Source organism: Saccopteryx leptura, chromosome 7, assembly GCF_036850995.1.
Source record: "Saccopteryx leptura isolate mSacLep1 chromosome 7, mSacLep1_pri_phased_curated, whole genome shotgun sequence".
NCBI lineage: Eukaryota > Metazoa > Chordata > Mammalia > Chiroptera > Emballonuridae > Saccopteryx > Saccopteryx leptura.
This window is the reverse complement of record NC_089509.1, coordinates 95,501,054-95,528,864: the sequence shown is the minus strand read 5'-3', so window position 1 is coordinate 95,528,864 and position 27,811 is coordinate 95,501,054. Positions and strand designations below refer to the sequence as shown.

Genomic DNA, 27,811 nt, shown 5'->3' with positions numbered 1-27,811 from the left:
CCACCTGGTCAGGCAATATGGCTATTTTTTTACTATGTTTGTTCTTCCAATCCATGAATACAGAATATCTTTCTATTTTTTTGTGTGTCTTCTTTCATTTCTTTTAATAATATTTAAATTTTTCACTGTATAGGTTGAGGTTAACTTTAGATGACACTTTGCAACGGTCCTTAGTAGTTAGAAAGTGTTAGTTCATCTAAGGATGAATTGTTTGCAGCCGGGAACATACTTAAAGGAAAAGAATGAAATTAAACAGTTTTTCCTATGATAATGTCAGCTAACTTAGACATGAGAAAATATAACATTTAGTGACACAAATGGCAAGGTTTTCTTTAAAACATCCTGTGAGCCTCTATTTAAAAGCTACGTGCTGTCATTCAAAAAGGAAATGGTGGCTCACCGTCTTTAGGACTGAGCGTCCTGTGAGGCAGGGGAGACTAAGGAGTCGTAAATAGAAGAGTTAGATAACTCTGCTTCAGGCTCCTAGAGTAAGAGTTTCTCATTTTGCCTAGACACTACCTAAGCAATGTCTCTTTCAAGGACCCAGTATAATCTGCCTAAAGTTGTTTCTAACTTGCCTGATGAAGAACATTTTTTTAGTGTTGGACCTATACCTAGCTTCCTGAATCTTAGCTCTCTGATTTGATCACCCCTGACACCAACTACCTGCTGAAACCTATCTTCTTCCTGACCTTGACTCACTTCTCTGTCAGCCCTCTGACTTGCCCAGTGCTTAACTTGATATTGGCTGTCACCTAAGCCTTCTGCTTTCCCTTGACATGATGGCCCAGATCCTTGAATGGCTTCTCAAGAGCAAACGTAGTTAGCAGTGATGATCTTAAACAGTTTCCATAATAAAACATGATATGTCACAAAAAGTAACATCAGGATATGTATTGGACCTGTTAATCTGTGAGTAGCATTATACCTTAAGGCTTTCTCAGATAGATCTTTAGAATGTTTATTAACTAGGACTTAAAACATTACTGACTAGAGCTTTCTGCAGAGTGAACTTAATATTTTTGAAATGAAATAGTTATCATAAGCTCTTTTCTCTATACTGGCTTGGTCAATAGTGTATACTCAATTATCTATTTGTTAAATGTATGATAGTCACCAATTTCATATTTAATTATTTTCTTTGGTTTCACCAATATAAGCCATTCAGCCACCTTTATTTTTGGTTTCTTATTTCTGTGTAAAGCATTCTTGAATTACTTGTTTTATCCACTAGCTAATAGAATAATTTATAGCAACCATTAATTTAATTAAAAACCTGTGATAGTACTATAGAAAAACCATATCTTACATTTACCATTAAAGATTGATTCTACTTGAACCAAATAGCACATTTAGAACTTACATATCACATATAACAGATGCACTTTTTGATTATAGATACTAAATTGACTGGCTTCTCTCTATATAAGTAAGGTTGAAATTGGTATGTTGTAGTGCCTGAAATGCTTAATTATTTTATATTTAATGTACTAGTATAAAGGAAGTTAAATTTACACGGCAATGAGCATTAACTTCCTCCTTATGTTCTGATGTTTTAAAATATTTAAGTGTAATATTTAAAAATTAATATGAAGAATTATAAAATTAATATGCTTTTTCATATGTAGTTTGTGTGGTCTGTTTCATTATTTTATAGTTTTGACTACTGTACTGTCAGAAGTTTAAAAAATTCCTAAATATTGTAGGATAGCCCCTTTGTTTCAAAATTCATTGAAAGAGTATGTAGTCCATAAGAGCAACCAGTATTACAGTGATGAGAGTAGCTCTATTTTAAACCTATAATCCTATGTAATATCACCCATATGCAAAATTTTTTTTTGATTTAAATATACATGGATTATTGAGTCACCTAAACATTTACATTGTACTAGTGAACCCATGTGAGCATTTTTAGCCTGTGGGATATTTGTTTTGCAGGAGAAAATAGAAGTAGAAATTATTTCCACAACTTGAATATGTAATTCCCCATCAATATAGATTCTTTCACCAGTTGTTACCACTAAGTTGGCTAAAATGAACTCTTCTGTCATAGTAGATTAAGGCAATTTACATTTAGTTTTCTTTGTCTTTGTTTGTTTGTTTGTTTTGTTTTATTCCCTTTATTCCCCAATTATTCCATGGCATTTCAGTGCTTCAGAGAATTTAGATGAGCTCTCTTCCTCGAGTAGTTGGTTACTTAACCAGAAGCACAGTAAGAAAAGGAGAAAAGACAGGACAAGATTGAAATCTCCATCCTTGACTATCATGAGTACAGCAGCTCGAACAAGGCCACTTCAGAGTTTCCACAAACGAAAACTCTACAGACTGAGCCCTACTTTTTATTGGACTCCACAGGTAAGGTTGCCTTTGGGAAACATGAATAAAAATTTTATCATCAGTATATTTCATGTACAAGAGGATATGGATTATACACTTATTTAGAATAACTGCAACGAGAAAGTTTTAAATATATTATTTGTAAGTGACATAATAGGTATTGGCATTATATTAATGGGATTTAATAATTTTTTAAATATAGCAGTGTATTCTGAAATTTCTCACATCTTCATTTATTTACATACCCTATTATACTTAAACTAATTTGAAGGAAATTGCATGTCAAGGTGATTTAAAAATTTTATTGGTAAGGATAATAAGGAAAACATAAGTGTTCTGCATATTTGTCTTTGTTTAGTAAAGAAAAATCAATAAAATCTTCACAGCTGTCAGTTAATTTTGGTGGAAAGGGTGTTGCTCTCCATTTTTAGTTTTGGTAGTTGTTAATCTCAGTGACTATTCTATTTCCTTTTTCTAGAATGTAAGCAGTGCCATTTTATATGTCCATGCTTACACTTTTTACAAATAAAATATACTTCATTAAAACATTCATTTTGAAAAGCATATTTTTTATTTGTTGGCAAAATGTTAGGCATATATTTTCAATGCATATTAAACAAACTGTGATGAAGGGCAAAATAAGTTATCCCTAGCACTTATTATATGACATGTTTTTTTCTATTGTATTTTTAATGAGTATGTCAAATGAAAGAAATTCTCTTTTATGCTGTCAGTATTATTTCTATAATGAGTACATTTAAGTATTTTAAATATATTTGTATAAAAATCAAGATGCTTTGTTTCAATAGTAACCAGTTGTAAGTGTGGCTTTATGGGATCCAATAGAAATAGGAATGTGGAGTCTGACAAATTAGTTTTTATTAACAGTTTGATTTTTATCATTTAGTAGTTCAGATATTGTTAGTATGCTCCACCAACTTGAAAATATTTTTAAATTATGTTTTATTTAAGAACTTACCAAATGGGAAAATATTTGTATTTAATGATTTTATATATGAAATTATATTTAATGGCTTCTATTTAAAGTTGCTATAAGCAATATATAAATAATATTTTTGAAATTGTTTTTGTCATTTCAAAGCTACAAATAGAATTGTCTATCTAAAATATTTTATATGTAAATATACCATAATATATGGACTGGAAGAAATCTGCTTGGATAATTTAGGAGATTTGTTAGATATTACATATATATATATATATATATATATATATATATATATGCCTTGATAATATAAAGATTGGCCAGGAAAGATGTGAACAAATTTAAATTTTTAGCAAAAAAGGGAAGGAACAAGTGTAAGATTATTGTTATTAGTAGATCATATAATTGATTGTATTCCATTAGCAGTGCTAAGCATTTTCAGTACACTGTTTTATTTAATCCTCAAACACGTAACTATGAGTTATTTTAAATCCCACCTTTAGATGCAGAAATTGAGGTTTGGGTAGGTTAAGTAGATTGCCCAAGGTCACATAGCTAGTAAGCAATGAGTCTGATTCCAAAGCCTCTGACCTCGCCCATTACATTGGTAACAACAAAAATAAACCAAGTCTTTTGTGTGCTTGAAATCAGTAAAGATAGTCTATTTTGGGGTTGGGAAGGGCACTTTGTGTGGTTAAAAGTACTAGGAAATGCTTCACAAAAGATTAGTTTGAAAGATAAACAGAATTTTGAAAGGGTATGGGCAAGAAAAAGTACTTTAAGTGAAAAATTGGAACAGATAAAAAAACTGGAGAATGGCAAATCCCCCACCACCCAAATTATTCTTAAATTGCCAGGTTAATATTTATTTACCTTTTTAAACTTAATAAAAGTAATTTCTCTCAGGAAGCCTTCCTTGACATCCCCATTATGGGGTATGTATTGATGTAACAACAGCCTGTATTATAATAATAAATTGTTTTATAGTAATACTCCATTTATTTTTCTGTCTTCTCATTACATTTACCACACTTGATCTTAGCCAAAAATCAGAGAAATGATGTCTTCTTATTACATTTAATTTTTTTAGAGGACAGGGGTGTACATTTCTAAATCTACAGGGCCTTGAACAATAACTGTCCAATAGTATATTATCAACAAAGTATTGTTTAATATGAGAAAATTAATGTGGTAGAGCATAGGAAGATGTTTAAAAGGTTATGGCGAGTGAGAACTTGTGTGTGTATGTCTGTGTGTGTGGCCTAAATTTGCCTTGTGAAACAGTCTAGGTACAGTAATGTCCGATAGAACTTTCTGTAATGCTGGAAATGTTCTATAATATAAATATCTGCTATCTCATATGGTGGCTATTAAATGTTGCTGAGCATATGAGATGTAGCTAATACACCCGAGGAACTGAATTTTTCATTTATTTTTATAAATTTTGATGTAAATAGCCACCTGTGTATAATATCTACCAAATTGGATATGGCAGGTCCAGACTCAAACTACCCTAATAGCAGTGAGTACACTTGGCACTTAACCATTCCCAACTGAAAGGGACCAGGAATCTTTGGAGAAATGACTGTTGTCTGGAACTGGGGGAAAGAAGATACTAGATGAGCCTGGAACATCTTACTGTTACCAGAAAAGAGAAGCCAGGAGCTAGTGTGAAGAGGCTTTCATTGGTCAAATCTGGGACTATTTAAGCATCCAAATAATTAAGGACAGTAATGAACCACTGAAAAAATAGGAAGCCATTAGTCCATACTAATGAAAGAGAGTGAGAGAGAGAAGACTGGGTAGACTTTAACATATAGCAGTAGCATGCCAAATAATGGGAAGAACCGTTGCAATGATCATACTAAAGATTATTTGGGCAGGCATCATAAACAGGTAAAAAATCTAGGGTTGGGAGAGAAGTTTGATGAGGAGCAGGACATCTGTAGAGATCCCAACCATAACCTTGCTCGGGTGATCAGAACTAGAGATACCATGTTGCTGTGTAGTATTGGCCAGCAACACATAACCTGAATATTTTTTTTTTTGTATTTTTCTGAAGTTGGAAATGGGGAGGCAGTCAGACAGACTCCTGCATGCACCCGACTGGGATCCACCCAGCATGCCCATCAGGGGGTGATGCTCTGCCCATCTGGGGTGTTGCTCTGTTGCAACCAGAGCCATTCTAGCACCTGAGGCAGAGGCCACAGAGCCATCCTCAGCGCCTGGGTGAACTTTGCTCCAGTGGAGCCTCAGATGCGGGAGGGGAAGAGAGAGACAGAGAGGAAGGAGAGGGAGAGGGTAGAGAAGCAGATGGGTGCTTCTCCTGTGTGCCCTGGCTGGGAATCGAACCTGGGACTCCTGCATACCAGGCTGATGCTGTACCACTGAGCCAACCGGCCAGGGCCCACATAACCTGAATTTAATCATGAGGAATCATCAAACAAAGCCAAAATCAGAAACATGCTATTAAAAAATGACAACTGGCCTATATTCTTTAAAAAGTGCCAATGTCATAGAAGCCAAGAAAGGCTGAGGAACTGTTATAGAATGAAAAACAGACTGGAAAGATAAATGATAACCAAATGAATATATGATCCAGATTAGAACTCTTTTGGAGGTAAAAAATTATTGGGACAATTGACAAAGCTGGACTATTGATGGTAGATTATATAGAAATATTAAATCCATGTTGAATTTCCTAAGTGTGATACCTGTTCGCATCTGTGTAAGAAAATATCTTTATTCTAGGAAATACACATTGAAGGATTAAGGGATAAAGTGGCCAAGCTATTCATTTTATGTAATAAACTAACCCCTGTGTGTGTAGAATGGTGCTAGCAATTTAGCATTCTTGGAAGAATTAGAATAATAATTTTAAAATCATTTTCTATAGCACTTAACTCTCTACTAGAGTTCTGGTTGAGAAAAACGTGTGATGGAGAGAGGTGGGTGTCTTTGCTATTAGGTAGCATGTAGGAGATAGCTGCCGGATCTTCACTCTAACTGCAACAACTGTATAAATTACAAAAAAAAAAAAAACCCAATCATTATACTATTAAAGACCTTAGCAGAACTTTTATGGGCCCATAAGAGAGCTGAGGTTGCAGGGCAAACTGCCACTTTGAAATATGGAGAGTAGCAAATCGGGAGAGTCAAGCCAAGCAAAGTCTGTTTACCTGGAGCAGAAACCCCAGTAACTGGACAGTAACTGGTAATTTTGATGAATTGCAAGATGCCGAGTGTGGATTGTCTTGAGAGTGAAAAACTCTTGGGGACCACACTCTTAGGAAGCCCCCACACCTTCATGGACTTGACTTCTAGGCTACCCACTACGTTCTCAAAGTGAAGATTCATGAATCATCCCTAGTGGCTCTGGCATGGAAGGGGGAGGATAACCTTTATGAAATAAGCCCAGAGTATTGTCTACAGCAAGGTTTATTCCCCTGAGGGAAAGATTTTACTGGAGCCTTATTCCTGGGAGAAGAGCCTTTCTTCCACTCCTGCCCCCAGTGGCCTTTCTATCTCCCCTAAGCTGGAATGGGGGTGGCAAATAAGAAACACTTGTTAAGATCACATACGCAGCAACACAGACCCACTCAAAGACTGAGATTTAATCATAAGATTATACTGAATGCTGCTGCTGGGGTAGATAGCTGTGCCCCACTCCCTCACACCTCAGCACCACACCAGCAGGACTCCGCTCTAACTGTGGGCTCCAGCTGTAAGGCATAGACTGTTTCTGAGGAGCAGCACTTAAGGAACTCAAGTCAGCAGGGGTCACTAGAGAAATTGCCAGTCTCTGACACCTACAATGATAGCAGACATTAAAAACAGTCTGTTAGCCAGATTAACATAACATTTTGGGGCCTGTCTATATCAGACCTGTTACCTGATCTATAATGTCTAGCTTTCAAAAGAAAGTTACAAGGCAAGCTAGGAAAATCACACTCCAAAGAGACAAAGAAATCATCAGAACCATGCTCAAATATGACGAAGATGTTGGAATTTTCTTAAGTAACTATGATCAATATGTTAACGTCTTTAGTGGATAAAGTACAATATGCAAGGACAGATGATAATGTAAGCAAGAGATGGAGACTTGTAAGAATCAGAAGTAAATACTGGAAATCAAAAACTGTGTAACCTAGATTGATGCTTTATCCACTCTGCCACTATAGGCCAGGCAAAACAGTGTAACCTAAATAAAGCATTCCTTCTGTGGGCTTATCAGTAGACTGGGCATGACAGAGGAAAGAATCAGCAAGCTCAGGTAGGTTAATAGAAGCTTTACAAACAAATGCAAAGAGAAAAAGGAATGGGAAAAAACCAGAACAGCAAATCCAAGGTGTGTAATTGAAATTCCAGGAGGAGTAAAAGAGAGACTGGAGCAGAAAAACTATTTGAAGTAATAGCACCTGAGAATTGCCCAAAGTTAACGACAAGCACCAAACCGGATACCCAGGGAACTCAGGAGAACATCAAGCAGGATAAACACCAAAAAATAAACACCTCCACATAACATATTTAAATTGCAGAACACCAAAGATGAGAAAACCTTGAAAAAAAGCAGAGAGGAACATAACTTAGCTATTGAAGGACAAGGATAAGAATTACAGCTGACTTCCATCAGAAAGCATGAAAGCATGTTTGCTTAGGCAGTACAAATACTGAAATTGTAACGATACAGAGATTAGCATGGTCCCTGCACAAGGATGACATGCAAATTCATGAAGCATTACATATCTTTATGTACGGTTCCAGCTGGGTACTGGAAGTACGGGGTAAACTGTAACTTAGAAATAGAATTTAAATTAAAAAACAGAACAAAACATGCAAACAGAAAGATAGTGGAATGGAATACTGTTCTGGGTAGAATTGTGTCACCAAGAACTCATATGTTGAAGTCCTAACCCCCAGTGCCTCAGAAGGTGAGCTTATTGAAAAATAGGGCTGTTGCAGACATAGTTAAGATGAGGGGATTAGAGTGGCCCCCAATTCAATTTGACTGGTGTCCTTCTCGAAAGGAAACTTTGGACACAGATGCAGGCACACAGGGTGACTGCTGTTTGAAGAGGAAGACTGACAGCAGAGTTATTCTTCTGCAGACCAAGGAGCACCAGATTGGCAACAGAAACCAGAAGCTAGGGGAGAGGCATGGAACAGCTTCTTCTTCACTGTCCTCAAAAACCCAGTCCTGCTGACTCCGTCACCTGCCTTCTGGCCTGCAAACCACGAAACAGTAAATCTCTGTTGTTTGAACCATTCAGTTGTGGTGCTTGTTATGGCAGACTTAGAAAAGTAATACAGTGATCTTATTTGGCAATTAAGTTAATGAGCTTGATATAAAATCATTTTGGATTTAGGATGCACCCTAAATCCTGTGATTTGTGTCCTTATTAGAGAACGAAGAGAGATTGAGGCCCAGAGGCAGATGGGAAAGCCATGTGAGGATGGAGGCAGAGACTGGAGTTACACTATGGGCAGGGAATGCCCGGAGCCCCAGAGCTGAGACGGGCAGTTCTTCCCCCGATACTCAGAGGAGTGTGGTACTGCCCACATTCCACTTTTGGACTTCTAGCCTCTAGAACTTTTAGAAAGTAAATTTCTATGGTTTTAAGCCACTGAATTTGTGATAACTTGTTATGTCAGCTCCAGGAAACTAAGACAGAGCTTGATGCCAGGAAGTAGGTTGCTCTTTAACAAACACCTAAAATTTTTGGAAGCAGCATTAGAATTGGGTAATGGGTGGAGGGTGGAAGAACTTTGAGATGCATGATAAGAAAGCCTAGGCTCTGATGAGAGCTCAGAAAGAAGTGAGGAGAATGGAAGACAGGTGCTGTTTTCCTTGAGAATATATATGTTGTCATGAATGGAATGTTACTAGAAATATGAATGTTAAAAGTGCTTCTGGCCTGACCAGGCAGTGGCTCATGGATGGAGCACTGGCCTGGGATGCAAAGGACCCAGGTTCGAAACTCCATGTCACCAGCTTGAGCACAGGCTCATTTGGCTTGAACACGGGCTCACCACCTCGAGCATGAGGTTGCTGGTTTGAGCCTAAAGGTCACTGGCTTGAAACCCAAGGTCGCTGGCTTGAGCTAGAGGTTTCTGGCTCAGCTGGTGACCCCCCAGTCAAGGCACATATGAGAAGGCAACCAATGATCAACTAAGGTGCCGCAGCAAAGAATTGATGCTTCTCATCTCTCTGCCTTCCTGTCTGTCTGTTCCCTATCTGTCCCTATGTCTTTGTCTCTCGCTAAAAAAAATAAATAAATAAAAGTGCTTCTGGTAAGATTTCTGAAGGATATGTTATTAGAAACTGGTAAGCATTGAACTCTTGGGTAGTTAGATGGGAAAATTATCAAATGAAGTGTGGAATCGCACTGATTTCTTTTTGTTTATAGTAAAATATGAGTGAAAATGGTAGATTGAGGAAGGAATTGTTGAGCCAAAAGGAACCAAAACTTGGTAATTTGGAAAAACTTCAGCCTCTTGCAAAAAAATGGTATAGCATGCTCAGGAGAGAAGTCAACGGTGTGATGTGGCCGGAGGAACATTTGTTGAAGAGATTAGGTTTGTGAGTCAGGGATCCAATCAGCCATCTTAGCAGCAGCCAGAAATAGAGGTGAGGTTATCCAGGAAATATCTGGGAGAACCCACTTGTCTAATGACATGGTTCATCTTAACACTCAGGGGAGACCCACAGGTTTTTAAAATATTATAACAACAGAAAAACTACCAGCTTAGACTGGACAAAAGAGAGTTGTTGGAACCGCAGAATTTTACAGTCAGGAAATAGGCACCTACTCAGCTACTAACATGTACCACCCTTCAAGAAAAAGCATGCCCGCACTGTTGAAAATCCATGATTAACTTAAGTTGGCCCTCTGCAGATTTTGAACTGAGGATCGAAAATACAGTTGACCCTTGAACAACATAGATTTAAACTGCATTGCATCTGTGGATTTAACTGCCTGCAAAAAGAGTATTTTAATCGGCAGCTGGGAGGGAAGTACATATTAGCCCCTTCTCCCAAACACATCTAATTGTCCCATCCCATCACCTCAGTAGGCTCAGGCTTCAAGTCCTGAATTTCATCATCTTACATCATGTGTGGTACCTGAACTGAGACTTCTTTGTGTGACTCCTCAGGTGTGGTCCTTGGGTGTATCACCTCAAATATGGTTCCTCTGGACTGGAAGAAGTGTGAGCTGATGTTCTTAGTTGTTTGCTTTACACATGCCCAGCATACAGTAATGAGACAGGGATAACCAGAATAGACATTGCGCAGACAGGGGGAAATGGGAGGGGTTTAGTGGTTCTTAAAATACACAATTAGGAGCATGTTGCAGGTTCATTGATGGAAGTGGTTTTTTGTTAGCTCTGCCCTCTGATGTCTTCTCTGCATTCTCTGATTGCCTTCTCTTTTCCTTCAAAAAAAAAAGCCCTGTTGCATATATTCTAGTTTTCTCACTATGCTTTCTATCTGTAGAAGGGAAAGGCCTAGAGGCCTTTTCATTTTAAACTACTTCTTTCTTCATCTAAGTTCAAGTCTTCAAAACTTTGTGGGCTTGTTATGTATCACAGTTAAATGAACTCCATTGGGCAAAGGTCATATCTACAAATTTCTTCTCAATTTTGGACTTTGTGTGAGGCTGCTTACTACCCTTAAGATACTTAGAAGCACTTTCGATCTAGAAGAGACTATTGAGGTACACCTTTAAGATTGTTAGAAGTCCTCTAGACTAGATGCAAGGCCTATGAACATGCCTCAAACCTTTCTAAGGTCTTAACAAAAGGTCTTATAGTCTCATGCTTGAGATCAAGGCAACAGTTTTACTGACAGTCCCCGGATTTGATCTTTGAATTGATGTCATTTCTTACTGCATGAACCTTTTGCTTTCTGGAGTGGCTGGAAATAAGAAACAGTCTTATTTTTTAACTCAGCAAGTCTTGGCTCTTATTTCCTCTAAATTCTGCTTGAAAACACTATAGCTCCCTGTTAAGCTCATCCTACTCCATTCACACCTTATCATAAGCAATTAAATGAAACCAGTTGGCATGCTGAACAGTCTGCCTAGAAATCTCCTTAGGCAGATGTATGCATTTATTATGTACCCTTTTTATCTCCCACATTTCATAGGCAACTATTACTTTACTTATTCTCGCAGATCAAAAAGATGAAAGAAATGGAGGCCTAAGGATCGGAATAATTATTTAGAATCATTATTTGCAGAGGTTATGATCCCTTTGTTGGTCAAAATTAATAAAAAGCATAAATTAGTATGCATATGCATTTCCACTTGACTTTGCCCTTTTTACAATAGTAATCTCCAGTGAGAACATCAAATAATAATAACTAATATTTATTAAGCAATTATATGCCAGGCACTGTTTTAACTTACAAGTACTTTATATATTTCTAATTTAATATTCATAACCCATTTAATAGAAAACTAAAGCACAAAGTAGAATGAAAAGATACAAATTTAGCACTATTTAAATAAATATAAGTACAAGTTTGTAGTTTAAGTGCTAATGTTAAGTAAACTTCTTTTATGAACTTGAGTAAAACATCTGATCTGAATCTTTTGTGAACTGTTTCACACTGTTTATGAAATCTCAGTCCGTAGCAACAATTGTTAAAACTCCATGTAGTTTCTAAAGCTGTTTTCATCTTTTTGTCTTTCTTAATCCTCTAAATAAATCACATCTTTTGCTGTCTAAGCCTGTTCATTACTGGGACACTTCAGTTTATTCTTAGAGAACTGTGCCTTTTTTTTTTTTTTTGTATTTTTCCAAAGCTGGAAACGGGGAGGCAGTTAGACACCCGCATGCGCCCAACCGGGATCCACCCGGCCTGCCCACCAGGGGGCAATGCTCTGCCCATCCGGGGCATCACTCTGCCATTCTAGCGCCTGAGGAGGAGGCCACAGAGCCATCCTCAGCGCCCGGGCAAACTTTGTTCCAATGGAGCCTTGGCTGCGGGAGGGGAAGAGAGATAGAGAGGAAGGAGAGGGGGAAGGGTGGAGAAGCAGATGGGTGCTTCTCCTGTATGCCCTGGCGGGGAATCGAACCCGGGACTCCCGCACACCAGGCCAATGCTCTACCACTGAGCTTGGTATAATATTGTTTGATGTATGTCCAGTATAGAAAAATCTTTAGATTCAGGAAAATGTATTGGTAGGCACATTTAAGACATGAGTATGTTCCCCAGAATAACACTCTAGTATAAAAGTCTTACAATGTAAATGTAACAGCTTTCTTTAACATGCTGTTTCATTTGCAATGACGAGTTAAAGAAAGCCCTGGCCAGGTGGCTCAGCTGATTAGACCATCGTCCCAAAACACCAAGGATGCAGGTTCGATCCCAAGTCAGGGCACATACAAGATTCAATCAATACATAAATAAATGGAACAACAAATCGATGTCTCTCTCTCTCCCTCCCTCCTTCCATCTCTCCCTGTCCCTCTCCCTTCTCTCTCAAAAATCAATCAATAAATAATTTTTTTTTAAGAATTAAAGAAAAAAATTATTTAGTTATAATATGCTTCTTCAGCTCCTTCTTGAATTTAATTTGCAGCATTTATAATATTTTATCTTTAAGAAAATATCCTTTATGTAATTGTAGGTAAATCCAGAAGGTACCAAATCCTAAAGAGCCTAAAAAATATTTCCTATGGGGAGGCAGCAGGTTTTAGTGGTTTTATGCATGAATTCTAGAAAATACATTGTTTGGATAGATATGTTAATTCTACTTCTTAATATAGTATTGTAAAAATTACTTTACTGCCTTATTTTCCTCATCGTAAAGTAGGGTTACTTTCATGTGGCTACAGTCAGCTGGGGCTGGAAGTAGTTAGCCTCACCGCCTCTTCCAGTAGGGAGTGCTGGCTGTTGCCTGAGGAGACGTGGTTCTCTCCCTTGTGGCCTTTCATCCTGCAATAGCTAGCTAGAATGGCACTTCAGGCCAGCACCTCAAAGTGGCAAGGAGGAAACTGTAAGTCTCCTGAGGCCTGGGCCCTGGATGTCAATAACATAATTTCTACAGCATTCTGTAAGTCAAAGCAAGTCATGACTAGCCTTGACTCCAGGGGATGAAGAAATAGACACCACCCATAGAAGGTGGTCGCAGCAAAAGGGCATACATACAGATAGGGATGGGAGCAATTTATCAGCATTATGCAGTCTTTCCCTGGCTCAGGGTTGAGGTTTAGGTAACCCCAAATTAAGACATCAGCTGAATTAAGCAATAAAGAAGAGAAAAAAATAGGTCTACTTTATAGAGTTGTGTTGATATTAAATAAGATAACACATTTGAAATGTACCTAGTCCAATGCCTGGCATATAAAATACAGTCATCAAATGTGAATGGCAACAATGGTGATAATAATTCAATGATTCAAATCAGTGATGGTTGTGGTGTTGGGGGAGTTATATGATCAACTGACCAATGTATTTAAAAGACTGACTTGGTTCCTTGTAACAGGACAACTTGCTGGGAAGAGGCCGGAAAAGCAGAGATCAGTTAGGAGGACATTACAGTAGTCCAGATGTAAGGTTATAAAGAGTGAATAAAATGGACAGATATAAAAACATTTCAAAGAAGAAATGACTGATCTTCTTAACGGACTTAATTAAAGAAAAATTTTAAAGAGGATAGGAAACATAGCAGATTATGATATTGCTGAGTCCACTTTGTAAAATGGCCAAATCAAGTTTTAATGGTAATTAATATTTACATTAGGAATTATGTAGCAGTAGAACATGAGCCAAATCTGACTCCCTGTGTCATCTGATCCATAATTCTGTAAACTCCACTGTGAAGGGGATGAGCGAAACACACCTTTCAGAACCTCAGTAAACAAACCTTAAGTCATTGCTTTAAATTGGTGTGGATTATTTTTTATAGTCCATTCTCTTTTACTTGGTGTATTAATTTTTTCAAGTCTATGATGAAAGAATAGCAAATACTCCCCATCTTTCTTGCCTACTGCAACAGGTTGATAGTGGCTTTTGGCTACCTGGAGCTCTGTTTGAGAAAGATTTTGATCATCTGGGCTTGGCGGAGGCCCATGGTTCATCAGTGTTTGTCACAAGTTAGGAAAGACTGGTCATAGACATCCTGTATTATTTGCCACTCCTGTACTAACATGTCTCATCAACATTAACATGTTAAAATGACTAATTAGCTTTCTGTGTTACTTAGAAAGTAATCTATAAAGATATAATGAGTGTTGTGCTTTGTTGTCTGTGGGTCAGTTGTATATGCAGTTCAGGAGTTGCTTAGCAAAGAGGAATAATATATCTTTAGTTTTTAAAAAATCTTGGGGAAACACTTTGTATAGGATTGTCTAACTACTATGCCATACGGTCATGAAAAGAACATACGGCATAGTAGTTAGACAATCCTATACAAAGTGTTTCCCCAAGATGAAAGTAATACAGAGTAATACTGAATGTCAACAGTATTTGAAAAAAAAATTAAAAATTAAAAAAATATATGTCTTAGGGAAACCAAGCCACTACTAGTTTGCATACTGTTTAAAAATATTTCTCTAAAACATATTTGTTAAAATGTTGTTAAATTGTTAGTAGTTTGTTTACTTTCATAAAATTTTTGGCAAAAGAATCTTAAAGTGTAAGATAGCTATTTTTTTAAATTATTTAAAACCCTTGCCCTGGCCAGACAGCTCAGTTGGTAAAATCATTGTCCTGAAGCACAGAGGTTGCTGGTTCGATCCCTGGGCAGAGCACATACAGGAACAGGTCAGTGTTCCTGTCTCTATTTCCTTCCCTTCCCCCCTCTCTAAAATCAGTAAAATACACATTAAAGACAGAGGAAATATTCATTATTTTATTGAGAGTAGGGAGTTGTTATTTTTTGGCTCCCAGTGTACATTCTTGTTATTCCTAGGCTGCTTGATTAGTTATCCAGAAGGGCCATGCATATGAAGCATATGGACATGTAACTAGTCCTCCTGCAGATTTCTCTGAAGTTAAAAATACATTGTTCTTTTCATGACCACAGTTGATTCCTGACAAAGGTCAAAATATTTAAATTATCTAATAAATAATAGATACCTAGAATCTCAGTAACAACAGTATCTTCAGAAGAAAACCATATACGTGCTTTAGCAGTATTCTACTGTTTGAAGGAAAGACTGATTTGACTTTGAAGTGTTCTGCTGTAATTCAGCTGCCGCGGTGCTGCTGGGCTGTCAGTTATATCAAGGCCATTCCCGCGGTACCTCAGAGCCCGTCATTCACAGCTCAGTCACTGTGGTTCGGACTGGGTCGTTACCTCGCAGCCACTTGCCTATGCAATATCAACTTCCTTCAGGTTAGAACCCTAAATTATACAGAATGGCAGTATGTCCTGCTAACAATACACATCTTTCTAAAAGTAACAAAGGAAAATAGGCAATTATTTGAAAATTTACATAAAATGGACAAAGTCTTTAAAAATATGTAGCATATCAAAGTTAATCAAAAAGAAATAGAGAATCTGAATAGTTTATAACCATTTAAAAATTGAATTTATAATTAAAGTTCTTCTCACAAGAAAAACTCAGTTTACTTCACTGAATTGAGCAGCATGCTACTGAATAATCTCAAGGAAAATGTAATTCCACCTTATACAAATTTAAAAGAAATTAGATTCTAGCATACTCTTTATATAAACAAGGGCAGTTTTGAAAAGGAAAATTTTAGGTTGATTTCCATTCATAACATAGATGCAGAAATTCTAAACAAAATGGTTATAAGTAAACCCAGCAATATATAAAAATAACATGAAATTTGGCAATGTTGGTTTCATACCAGGAATGCATGGTTGGTTTAACATTGGAAAATAAACGAGTTTACTACTCAGGGAAAAGTGAATACTTAGGTAAGAAATCATGTGATTATCTCTAAATAGTACAGAAAACAAGATTTGATAATATTACCTGTCTCTTCATGATAAAAGTTCTGAAATTGAAGCTAACCTTTCCCCTAACTCCGGCAGTGAGTGTACTGTGCATTTGCTTGTTTGTTCATCCTTATATGTCTGGAGCCCCTCTACTCTGCTGGGTCCGGGGGACTCAGGGATGAGGAAGTCAGCCCCTTCCTTCAAGGAATATGTATGACCCCCAAGTGAGTGTCTAGCTCAGGGGTCCCCAAACTTTTTACACAGGGGACCAGTTTACTGTTCCTCAGACTGTTGGAGGGCCGGACTATAAAAAAAACTATGAACAAATCCCTATGCACACTGCACATATCTTATTTTAAAGTAAAAAAAACAAAATGGAACAAATACAATATTTAAAATAAATAACAAGTAAATTTAAATTAACAAACTGACCAGTATTTCAATGGGAACTATGCTCCTCTCACTGACCACTAATGAAAGAGGTGCCCCTTCTGGAAGTGCGGCGGGGTCCGGGTAAATGGCCCCAGGGGGCCATAGTTTGGGGACCCCTGGCTAGCTTGCTGGGGGAAAACCATTCAACTAGTGAATTAAAATAGTAATATTTTAGGCACCTCCTAAACCTTTACACAATAAATACATGGATGAACTTTGATTTAAGAAAACATGTTTGTTTCCCCTCCCCTCATTTGTCCTTGCTTTTGGCAACCATCAGCTTGTTTATTCTGTGAGTCTGCTTCTGTTTTGTTTATTCATTTGTTTTGTCTTTAGATTTCACATATAAGTGAAATAATGTGGTATCTTTCTTTGACTTATTCACTTAGCATAATACCCTCTAGGTCAATCCATGTTGTCACAAATGTTAAGATCTCATTCTTTTTCATAGCTGAGTAAAATTCCATTGTACATATGTATCACATCACCTTTATCCAGTCATCTATTGATGGACACTTAGCTTGCTTCCATGTCTTGGCTATTGTTAAGTAATCATGCAGTGAACATAGGGGTTAATTATCTTTTTGAATTAGTCTTTTTATTTTCTTGGAAAAATACCCAGAAGTTAAATTGCTGGGTTGTATGGCAACTCTGTTTTTAATTTTTGGAGAAACGTCCATACTGTTTTTCATAGTGGCTGCACCAATTTACATGCAGTCCCATCAATAGTATATGAGAGTTCCCTTTCCCCACATCACCGACACTTGTTGATTTTTTGATGATAGCCATTCTGACAGGTGTGCGGTGATAGCTCAACGTGATTTAGATTTGTATTTCCCTGATGATTAGTAATGTTGGCCATCTTATGTCCTCTTTGAAGAAATATTTATTCAGGTCCATTTTTTATTTGGATTGTTTGTAGGGTTTTTTGATGTTGAGTTCCTTATATATTTTGGATATTAACCTCTTTTTACATCTATCAATTGTGAATGTCTTCTCCCATTAGTAGGTTATCTTTTTGATTTATTGATGGTTTCCTTTGTTGTGCAAAAGCTTTTTAGTTTGATGTAGTCCCACTTGTTTTTCTTTTGTTTTCCAAGCCTGAAGAGACATGTCCAAAAGATATTACTAAGAGAAACATCAAGGAGTTTACTGCCTGTTTTCTTCTATGAGCTTATGGTTTCAGGTCTTACATCTAAGTCTTTAATTCATTTTGAGGGGTTTTTTTTGTATTTGGTATAAGAAATGGGTTCAATTTAACCTTTTTGCATGTGTCTGTCCAGTTTTCTCAGCACCACTTATTGAACAGACTACCTTTACCCCATTGTATAACCTTGCCGCCTTTGTTGTAGATTAATTGATCGTATAAATGAGGGTTTATTTCTTCACTCCTCAATTCTATTGAGCTATATATCAGTTTTCATGCCAGTACAATACTGTTTTGATTATTGTAGATTTGTAGTATAGTTTGCAATTGAAGAGCATACCTTCCACTTTGTTCTTTCCTAAGCTTTCTCTGGCTATTTGGGGTCTTCTGTGGTTCCATATAAATTTTAGGATTGGTTGTTCCAGTTCTAAGAATAATGCTACTGGTATTTTAATAGGGGTTGTATTGAATCTGTATTTTGCTTTAGACAGTACTGACATTTTAACAATCCTTTCAGTCCATTAGCATGGTGTGTTCTTGCATTTATTTATATTTCTTCAGTTTCTTTCCTTAATGTCTCACTGTTTTTCAAGTACAGGACTTTCACCTCTTTGTTTAAATTTATTCCTAAGTATTTTATACTTTTTGATGCATTGCAAATGGAATTGTTTTTAAATTTCTCCTTCTGATTATTCATTATTAGTTGTAGATATGCAATAGATTTCTGTATAGATTTTATATCCTGCAGCTTTACTGAATTTATTATCTCTGATAGCTTTTTGGTGGACTCTTGAGGGCTTTTTTTATATATAGTGTTGTGTTATCTGCAAATAATGAGTTTTACTTCTTCTTTTCTGATTAGATGCCTTTTATTTCTTTTTCTTTTCTGAGGATTATAGCGAGGACTCCAATACTATGTTGAATACAGGTTGCTAATATTTTGTTGAGAATTTTTGCATATATGTTCATCAAGAATATTGGCCTATAATTTTTTTTGTAATGTCTTTGTCTGCTTTTCATATCAAATTAATGCTGGCTTCATGAAATGAGTTTGAAAGCATTCTTTTGTCTTTAATATTTGAAATATTTTAAGAAGGATAGGTATTCTTTAAATATTTGGTAGAATTCAACTGTGAAGCTATCTGGCCCTGGATTTTTATTTTTGGGGAGTTTTTTTATTGCTTCAATTTTATTGGTAATAATCAGTTTATTTAGATTTTTCTATTTATTTCTGATTCAGTCATAGAAGAAGTTATATACATCTAGAAATTTATTTCTTCTAGATTGTTGAATTTTTTGGCATTATAATTGTGGTATTAATGATTACATGTGTAGTTCTGTGGTGTCAGCTTTAACATCTCTTTATTTTGGCTTCCCTTTTCTTGACGAGTTTGGATAATGGTTTATTAATTTTGTTTTATTGTTTCAGAGAATCAGCTTTTAGTTTCACTGGTCTTTTCAATTGTTTTTTAACTTGTTGTATTTCCACTCTGATCTTAATTATTTACTTCTTTTTGTATTTTGGGTTTTGTTGGTTTTTCTTTTTCTAGTTCCTTTAGGTATAGTGTGAGGTTATTTCAAATTTTTCTTGTTTCCTGAGGTAGGATTGTATAGCTATGAACTTCCCTCTTAGAACTGCTTTTGCTGCATTGAAAGAAAATTTAATTTTTTAAAGGGTATCTACAAAAGTGAATATTAAACATTACACTTAATGGTGGACATAAAGCCTTTTCCTTTAGAAAGGGAACGACACAGGATGCTCAGTGCTCTCATTTGTATTCCACATTTTACTGCAAGGATCATCTGGCATGGTCAAATAATAAAAGATATATAATTTAGAATGGAAGGATCAAAACAGTCATTTGTAGATTGCTTTTGTGGAGAATCTAAAAGAATAAACAGATGAATTATTTGAATTTACTATTAGTTTATAAAATTACTTTCCAGAAAAAGCAAAATTACATTTTAAATATACCATTTAAATTAGTATCAAAATTTATAAAGTACTTTGTAATATATTTAGCTACAGATGTACAAATGGATTACACAAAAATTTATTAAACTTTAAGAGGTTTAAAGAACATGTAGGTAAATGTTTATATATATTCATAAATAGGAATACTACAGTATTTCAAGAAGTAAGAACTTTTTATATTGACTCAGTTTTAATACAGTGCCTAATAAAATCTCAAAAGGTAGTTTGTTTTATGCATTAGTATGGTGGGATTTTTTGCTTGTTTTGGAATGTGACAAATTTATTTTAAAAATTATATGGCAGTATAAAAGATTAAGAATAAGTATGACAATAGGAAAGAATACATTGAGAGGACTTGTTCTACCAAATTTCAAAGCTGTAGAAGTTAAGACAGTGTGGTATTGGTGCAGGGGTAGAGAAATAAACAATGAAACCTTAGAGAGCTCAGAGACAGACTCAGTGTATATGGACACTTGATTTAAGACAGGTGGAAGTAGAGAACGTTAATATTTTAAGTTAGTGGTGACGGGAAAATTGGTTATTTATATGGGGAAAATACAATTGAATTTCTATCCCTTAGGCCAGTGGTCAGCAAACTCATTAGTCAATGGAGCCAAATATCAACAGTACAACAATTGAAATTTCTTTTGAGAGCCAAATTTTTTAAACTTAAACTATATAGGTAGGTACATTCCTTATCAAGGTAGTGCCCACACGTGGTATTTTGTGGAAGAGCCACACTCAAGAGGCCAAAGAGCCGCATGTGGCTCGCGAGCCGTGGTTTGCCGACCAGGGCCTTAGGCTATACAATAATCACCTAGAGGTAGAGTATAGAATTAAATATGAAAGGAAACATTAAAAGGCACTTTAGAAGATATTACAGAATATATAATAATCTCAAAGTAGGGAAATATTCTAATAAACTATAAAGTTGTGAAATTAACTACTTTAAAATGAAGAATTTCTGTTCAAGACAGTGAAACACAAGATGCTGTGTGGGAGATATTTGCCACTAGTAACCACCACTGATCTCATAGTCAGAATATGAAGAATTACTAAAACAGAAAAATGTCAATCAATTAAAGACAAGCAAAATACTTGAATATGCCACTTTCATAAGATATTCTGTCCATCCAAAAATATCAAAAAGCAGTCACCTCATTGGTAATTTGAAAAAATTCAGATTAAAAGAACAAGATACCAACTTATGCCCACTAGATTGGGAAAGTATTAAAAATATACTGTTCACAAAAATTAAGGAATATTTTATAGCTTCACATTCATTTTGAAATATCCCCTAATTTTTGTGAACAGTATAATATCAAGTATTGGTGTGGATGGGGAGCAATGGTAACTAACACATTGCTAGTGCGAGAACAATTGGTACAAGCATGTTAGCAAATAGTTTGACATTTTCTAGTAAAGGAAAAGATAAAAATACTTGTAACTTAAGATCATGCTTCTAGAATGATATCCTAGAACAAGTGTGATTTTTTGCATCAGCAGGACACGTATATTACTGTTCAGGGAAGCATTATTAATGATAGTTTCAAACTGTAAACAACCAGGTTTGAATAATCCATGTAATTACAATAATATATTCAGTAATGAAATTTTTATATCACAAGTGTTGACAGAAACATGCAATAGGAATGAATTTCATTTGCTGGCACACCTTTTCTTGTTGTGCTTCACTTTATTGCACTTAACAGATGTTGAATGTTTTACAACTTGAAGATTCTCCACAGAAAAGAAATTATGACTTGTTGAAGTTTCAGATGATGGTTAGCATCTTTAGCAAAATAGTTTTTGTGTGTGTGTATGTGTGTGTGTGTGTGTAACAGAGACAGAGAGAGGGACAGATAGAGAGGAAGGGAAAGAGATGAGAAGCATCAATTCTTTGTTTCAGTTCCTTAATTGTTCATTGATTGCTTTCTCATATGTGCCTTGACCCAGGGAGCTACAGCAGAATGAGTGACCCCTTGCTCAAGCCAGTGACCATGGGGTCATGTGTATGATCTCATGCTCAAGCCTGCGATCTCGGGGTTTTGAACCTGAGTCATCCGCATCCCAGTCTGATGCTCTATCCACTGCGCCACCATCTGGTCAGATAATATATAGTATTTTTTAACCAAGGTATATAAATTGTTTATTTTAGATACAGTGCTATTGCACACTTAATAAACTACAGGATAGTGTAAATATAACTTTTATATGCACTGGGATATAATCACTATTGTGATATTTGCTTTATTGCAGTGGTCTGGAACTGAACCACAGTATTTCCCAGGTATGCCTTATATCCCTCCAAAATTAAAAACACACATTAAGCCAAATATATATACTCATATGTTCATAATAGCACTTTCCCCAATAGCCAACAGGTAGAAACAGCCCAAATATCCATCAGTGAATGAACTGATAAACTGTGGTATATACATACAATGGAATATTATTCAGCCATAAAAGAATGAAGTACTGGCCCTGGCTGGTTGGCTCAGTGATAGAGCATCACCCGGCGTGTGGAAGTCCTGGGTTTGATTCCTGGTCAGGGCACACAGGAGAAGCACCCATCTGCCTCTCCACCCTTCCCCTTCTCCTTTCTCTCTGTCTCTCTCTTCCCATCCCGCACCCAAGGCTCCACTGGAGCATGGTTGACCCGGGCACTGAGGATGGCTCCATGGCCTCCACCTCGGGCTCTAGAATGGCTCCAGTTGTAATGGAGCAATGCCACAGATGGGCCAAGCATCACCCCCTGGTGGGCATGCCGGGTGGATCCTGGTTGGGTTCATTCGGGAGTATGTCTGTCTGCCACCCCCCTTTCTCACTTCAGAAAAATACCCCCCAAAATAAATAAATAAATAAATAATAGAATGAAGTATTGTACTAATATGTGCTACAATCTGGATGATCATCAAAATCATTATGCTAAGTGAAAAAACTGACCCACGGGTTCGATTCCCGGCCAGGGCACACAGGAGAAGCGCTCATTTGCTTCTCCACCCCTCCGCCGCGCCTTCCTCTCTGTCTCTCTCTTCCCCTCCCACAGCCGGGGCTCCATTGGAGCAAGGATGGCCCGGGCGCTGGGGATGGCTCTGTGGCCTCTGCCTCAGGCGTTAGAGTGGCTCTGGTCGCAACATGGTGACGCCCAGGATGGGCAGAGCATCGCCCCCTGGTGGGCAGAGCGTCGCCCCTGGTGGGCGTGCTGGGTGGATCCCGGTCGGGCACATGCGGAAGTCTGTCTGACTGTCTCTCCCTGTTTCCAGCTGGAGAAAAATTCAAAAATGCAAAAAAAAAAAACCCCCAAAAACAAAAAAAACTGACCCAGAAGGTCACATATTATATGATTCCATTTATAAGAAATATTCAGAATAGGTGTATCCATGAGAGATTGGTTGTTGCCAGGGCCTGGGGGTGTGAAATAATAGGGCAACATTGCTTAATGGGTAAGAAGTTTAACTTTGGAGTGATAAAACATTTTTGGAACTAAATAGATGTGGTAGTTGCACATTATAAATGTACTAAAGGCCACCACATTGTTAACTTTAAAATGCTTATTTTATGTAATGTGAATTTCACCTCAATAAATTATTTTTTAAATGTGAATTGATAAATGAAATAATTCATTGTAAATAAACCTAAATGTCATCAGCAGGAGATTGGCTAAATATATTAGAGTATCCATATTCTGGAATACTGTACTATAAAAAGAATTAGGAAGCTCTATACAAACTGATGAGGAAAGGTCTCCAAGATGTACCGTTTACTAGGGGGAAAAGGCAAGATATAGAACCGTCTATAGGCTACTATTTATGTTAAAAGGTGAGGGCAAAATACACACATGCTACCAAGTAGTGGACTTGCAGTGTCATATGGTAATTCTCTGTTTAACTTTTTTGAAGAACCACTGAACTATTTCCCACACCAGTTGAATTATTTTAAATTTGTCAGCAATGTATGAGGTCCCCAAATTTTCTACATTTGTTATTCCTTAGCAACACTTATTTCCTGGTTTTCTTTTTAATTATTATTATAGACATACTACAGGGTGTGATGTGGTACCTCCTTGTGGTTTTAATTTGCATTTCCCTAATGACTGTTGATACTGAGTATATTGTCACATGCTTGTTGCCCATTTGTATTCCTTGTTTGGAGAAAATCTGTTCAAGTCATTTGCCTATTTTTTTCTTTATTTTTTAAATTGAATTGTTTGCCTTTTTAATGAGATGTAAGAGCTCTTTATATATTTTTGATACTTGTCCCTTATCAGATATATATTTCCTAAATATTTTATCATATTCTGTAGGTGCTCCTTGATTTTTTATATTTATTCATGCACAAATTTTTAACATTGATGACATCCAATTTATAAATTCTGTGGTTTTTGTGCTTTTGATATAATATCTAAGACTCCATTGCTTACTCCAAGATAATGAAGATTTACCCCTATGTTTTCTACTATGATATTTATGGCTTTAAACTCTTATATTTAGGTCATTAATTCATTTTGAGTACATTTTATATATAGTGTTAAGTAGGAGTCCCACTTCATTCTTTTTCTTCCTAATTGTGAATATTCAGTTGTACCAGCACCACTTATTGATGAGACTATATTCCCCACTGAGTGGTCCTGATACCTCTATCATAAATATTTATAAAAGGAAACATTTAAAAACAGCTGTTGATCAAGAGACTATAAAGAAAGTGAAAAGAAGCTCAGACAGGGAGCAATATATAGAACATACGAACAACTTGCAATTTTCTAGAGTGTATAAAGAAAACTTAAAAAGTCAGTAAGAAAAGGACATCCCAATAAAAAAATCATCAAGGCCTGCCTGTGGTGGCACAGTGGATAAAGCGTCGACCTGGAACGCTGAGGTCGCCGGTTCGAAACCCTGCACTTGTCTCGTCAAGGCACATATGGGAGTTGATGCTACCTGCTCCCCTTCCCCCATTTTCTCTCTATGTCTCTCTCTCTCACTCTCCTCTCTAAAATGAATAAATAATAAGAAAAAAAATCATCAAAACATATATTTCCCCAAAGAAGGAAAAATGAATGGCCAATTATAGGTATAAAAATGTGCTCAACTTAAATAATAAAGAGCAATGTAAATTTCAACCATGATATACTATTTGTATCCTCTGAGATTGGCAAGAGTGAGAAATCTGACAACTATGTTGGCACGGATCTGAAGCAGTAAGAACTAAGGTCTGCTCTGTTGAAGTATCAATTAGTTACAACTACTTTGTAATACAGTATATCATTGAGTCATGTTGAATATGTGCATTCATGCATTTGTATAACCTAATAATTCTATTACTATTAGTGTATCTAGAGAAATTCCTTCAACCATGTGTCAGGACACAAATACAGTAGTGAACAAAAGTGGCTTTATAGTTGTACATATGCAAACATTTATTAATTATATTATTTGTATTTCCATATGAACTGTAAACCTACTTTTGCCCACTCCTGTATAGTGATACATTCTTCATAATAATAAAAAACTAGAAACAATCTATTTATAAACAGAAAAATGCTGAATTGAATACACATAATTTTGACTAATAAAGTAGGAAATACACTTAACATTATTCTGTCTATATACATTTTTAAAGCATATAGACTTACATACACTTATTTGAAAAACCTATGAAGAAAGTCAAAGAAATGATAAAATTACAATTTAGGGTGGCAGTTACTCCTGGAAGTTGAGAGAAAAATATGAATAAAGAGGCACATTGTACTAGTTAAGATACAAGTTTAGCTTTATTTGATACCAACCCCAAATAGTAACATAAACAAGATACAAATTTCTTTGTCTTGTAACAGACTGAAAATATTCCAGGCATGACAGCTATGCTTTATGTGGTTACCCAGGACCCAGGTTCCTCCCACCTACTGGTTGGGTGTTTCCGAGCAGTCCCCTCATCCACATAGTTACAGGTGGCTCACCACCACAGACAGCTAAGCCACAGGTAGCAAAGGGAAGGACGAAGCGACCTTCTTAAGGTCACTTCCTGGATGTTGCACACATGACTTCTCTCTGTGGTCTTCTGGCTAGAATTTAGTAATTTTTAGATGCAAGGAAGCTTAACAAATGTGCTCAATCAAAAATCAGGAGTGTTGAAAAGGAGATAGCACAGATATTAGAGGGAAGTAGCAATCTCTTTCACAGGCTTGTGCAGGTGGTGTAAGAAACGCAGGAAAAACGCACCCAAGTTATTGCTAATTGCTCTGTTCGTTAAAGTAGGAAGGTGAGTATAGGTATGGTATGGTTTAAAACTCATTTTATGCCTTCCCTATAAATTATATTCTCTTTAGTATATATAAAATGTTTCATTATTAAAGTTAAAGAATTTAGTGGGGACTTTCAGGATTTTACTGGAATTTTATGCAGCATATGGTATTGTTCGTCACACCCTCAAGATATTTGCATTTTTATTGGCAAGTATTTCCTGGTTTTTCTCTTATTTCTCCATCCATTCCTTTTCAGCCTCCTCAGCTTCACTTTTTCTGCAGGGGAAAACAAAGGCCTTTTCCTAGATGCCCCTCACTTGTCTCCATAATTGTTTAGGATAGTTTCAAATTGGCTAATGGGTTTCCTGGATTTGGAAATATTTCAAGAGAAAACTAATTATATGGTAAATATTCGGATTTTATTAACTTTTATTCATACTGCTGTAGCCATATATGGAAAAAGGGAGGTTAGCACATCTTTTCTTTGTAATTTCAAATAAATGTTCCCTATACCTTTCTGAACTATATCATAAAAGAGCAAGTAATTCTATAATGAGTAAAAAGTACCAGTGCATTTTATAAGAAACAGCAACTATTCCTATAAATTTATACTTATAACATAATTAGGATAAATCATGTACCCACGTTGAATCTTTTTATCAAAACTCATCAGTGTACTAGACCTCCCAGAACAATGAATGCATTTCCTAGCCTTCCTTGTAGCTAGGTGTGACTATCCGACCTAAGTCTTGGCCAATAGAATGTAAACAAAAGTCATTACATGATATATGTTAACATTTATTAACAGAGACTGTTTTTCTCCAATGAAATAGTGTAAGGCATACATATATTTGAAGTTTTATTCACCTAAAATTTTTTTTGTATTTTTCTGAAGTTGGAAACGTGGAGGCAGTCAGACAGACTCCCGCATGCACCCGACCGGGATCCACCCGGCATGCCCACCAAGGGGCGATGCTCTGCCCATCTGGGGCGTTGCTCTGTTGCATCCAGAGCCATTCTAGCACCTGAGGCAGAGGCCATAGAGCCATCCTCAGCGCCCGGGCCAACTTTGCTCCAATGGAGCCTTGGCTGCAGGAGGGGAAGAGAGAGACAGAGAGGAAGGAGAGGGGGAGGGGTGGAGAAGCAGATGGGTGCTTCTCCTGTGTGCCCTGACCAAGAATAGAACCTGGGACTCCTGCACGCCAGGCTGACACTCTACCACTGAGCCTACCGGCCAGGGCCACTTAAAATTTTTTAAAGATAAAATTCACTTCATCAGCATTCAAGTTTCAACCGTATGTTAGCGATAGTATCAGGTTCTGGGAATATAAAATTAAGGAAATTTTAGCTCCAACCTTCAAGGAGCTAGTAATGGTCCAGAGGAAATCTCGTTGATTCCTATGATACAGAGAGATATACCCAATTGCTGTGGGAACACAGAGAAAATGCGACTTGGCCAGGAAACTGAAACGCAAGGAAGTTGATAAACCTAATTAATTTAAGATTGTAGAATAAAAATGTTTAAAAATAGCATCTAAGGATGTGTTATTATAAGCATTTTAAATATCCATTACTAAAAAACAAAAATCAAATCGAGCCCTAATGTTACTGTAGGAGATAGAAGTGAAAGTGAGGGAAGGAGTACAAGTGAACTCTATTATAAAAATATTTTTCTATTTTACAGTTTTTGCCATTGATTTTATATTAATTTTATCACCATAAAAATAATTAAAATTGAGCATTCATACTAAATATGTATGGGGTGGGGCAAAATTAGGTTTATAGTTATTTGTATGGAAAATAATAGAATAATACA

General features: G+C 36.5%; 2 protein-coding genes and 1 non-coding gene across 4 annotated transcripts in view; all 3 read left to right on the top strand.

Annotated features, from left to right (window-relative positions):
* ACADL (acyl-CoA dehydrogenase long chain) overlaps positions 1 to 27,811 on the top strand; it is a 711,748-nt gene that overhangs the window by 115,119 nt on the left and 568,818 nt on the right. The window lies entirely within an intron of this gene.
* The window catches only part of KANSL1L (KAT8 regulatory NSL complex subunit 1 like), a 119,045-nt gene that overhangs the window by 66,025 nt on the left and 25,209 nt on the right, over positions 1 to 27,811 (top strand). For both annotated transcript variants that reach the window (XM_066346535.1, XM_066346534.1), the window contains exon 6: positions 2,151 to 2,355. In XM_066346535.1, the coding sequence (XP_066202632.1) occupies positions 2,151 to 2,355 (205 nt within the window). The remainder of the gene's footprint in view (positions 1 to 2,150; positions 2,356 to 27,811) is intronic.
* LOC136379206 (U6 spliceosomal RNA) lies at positions 7,932 to 8,033 on the top strand. The gene has a single exon (XR_010746701.1). It is a non-coding gene; the product is annotated as a U6 spliceosomal RNA (small nuclear RNA).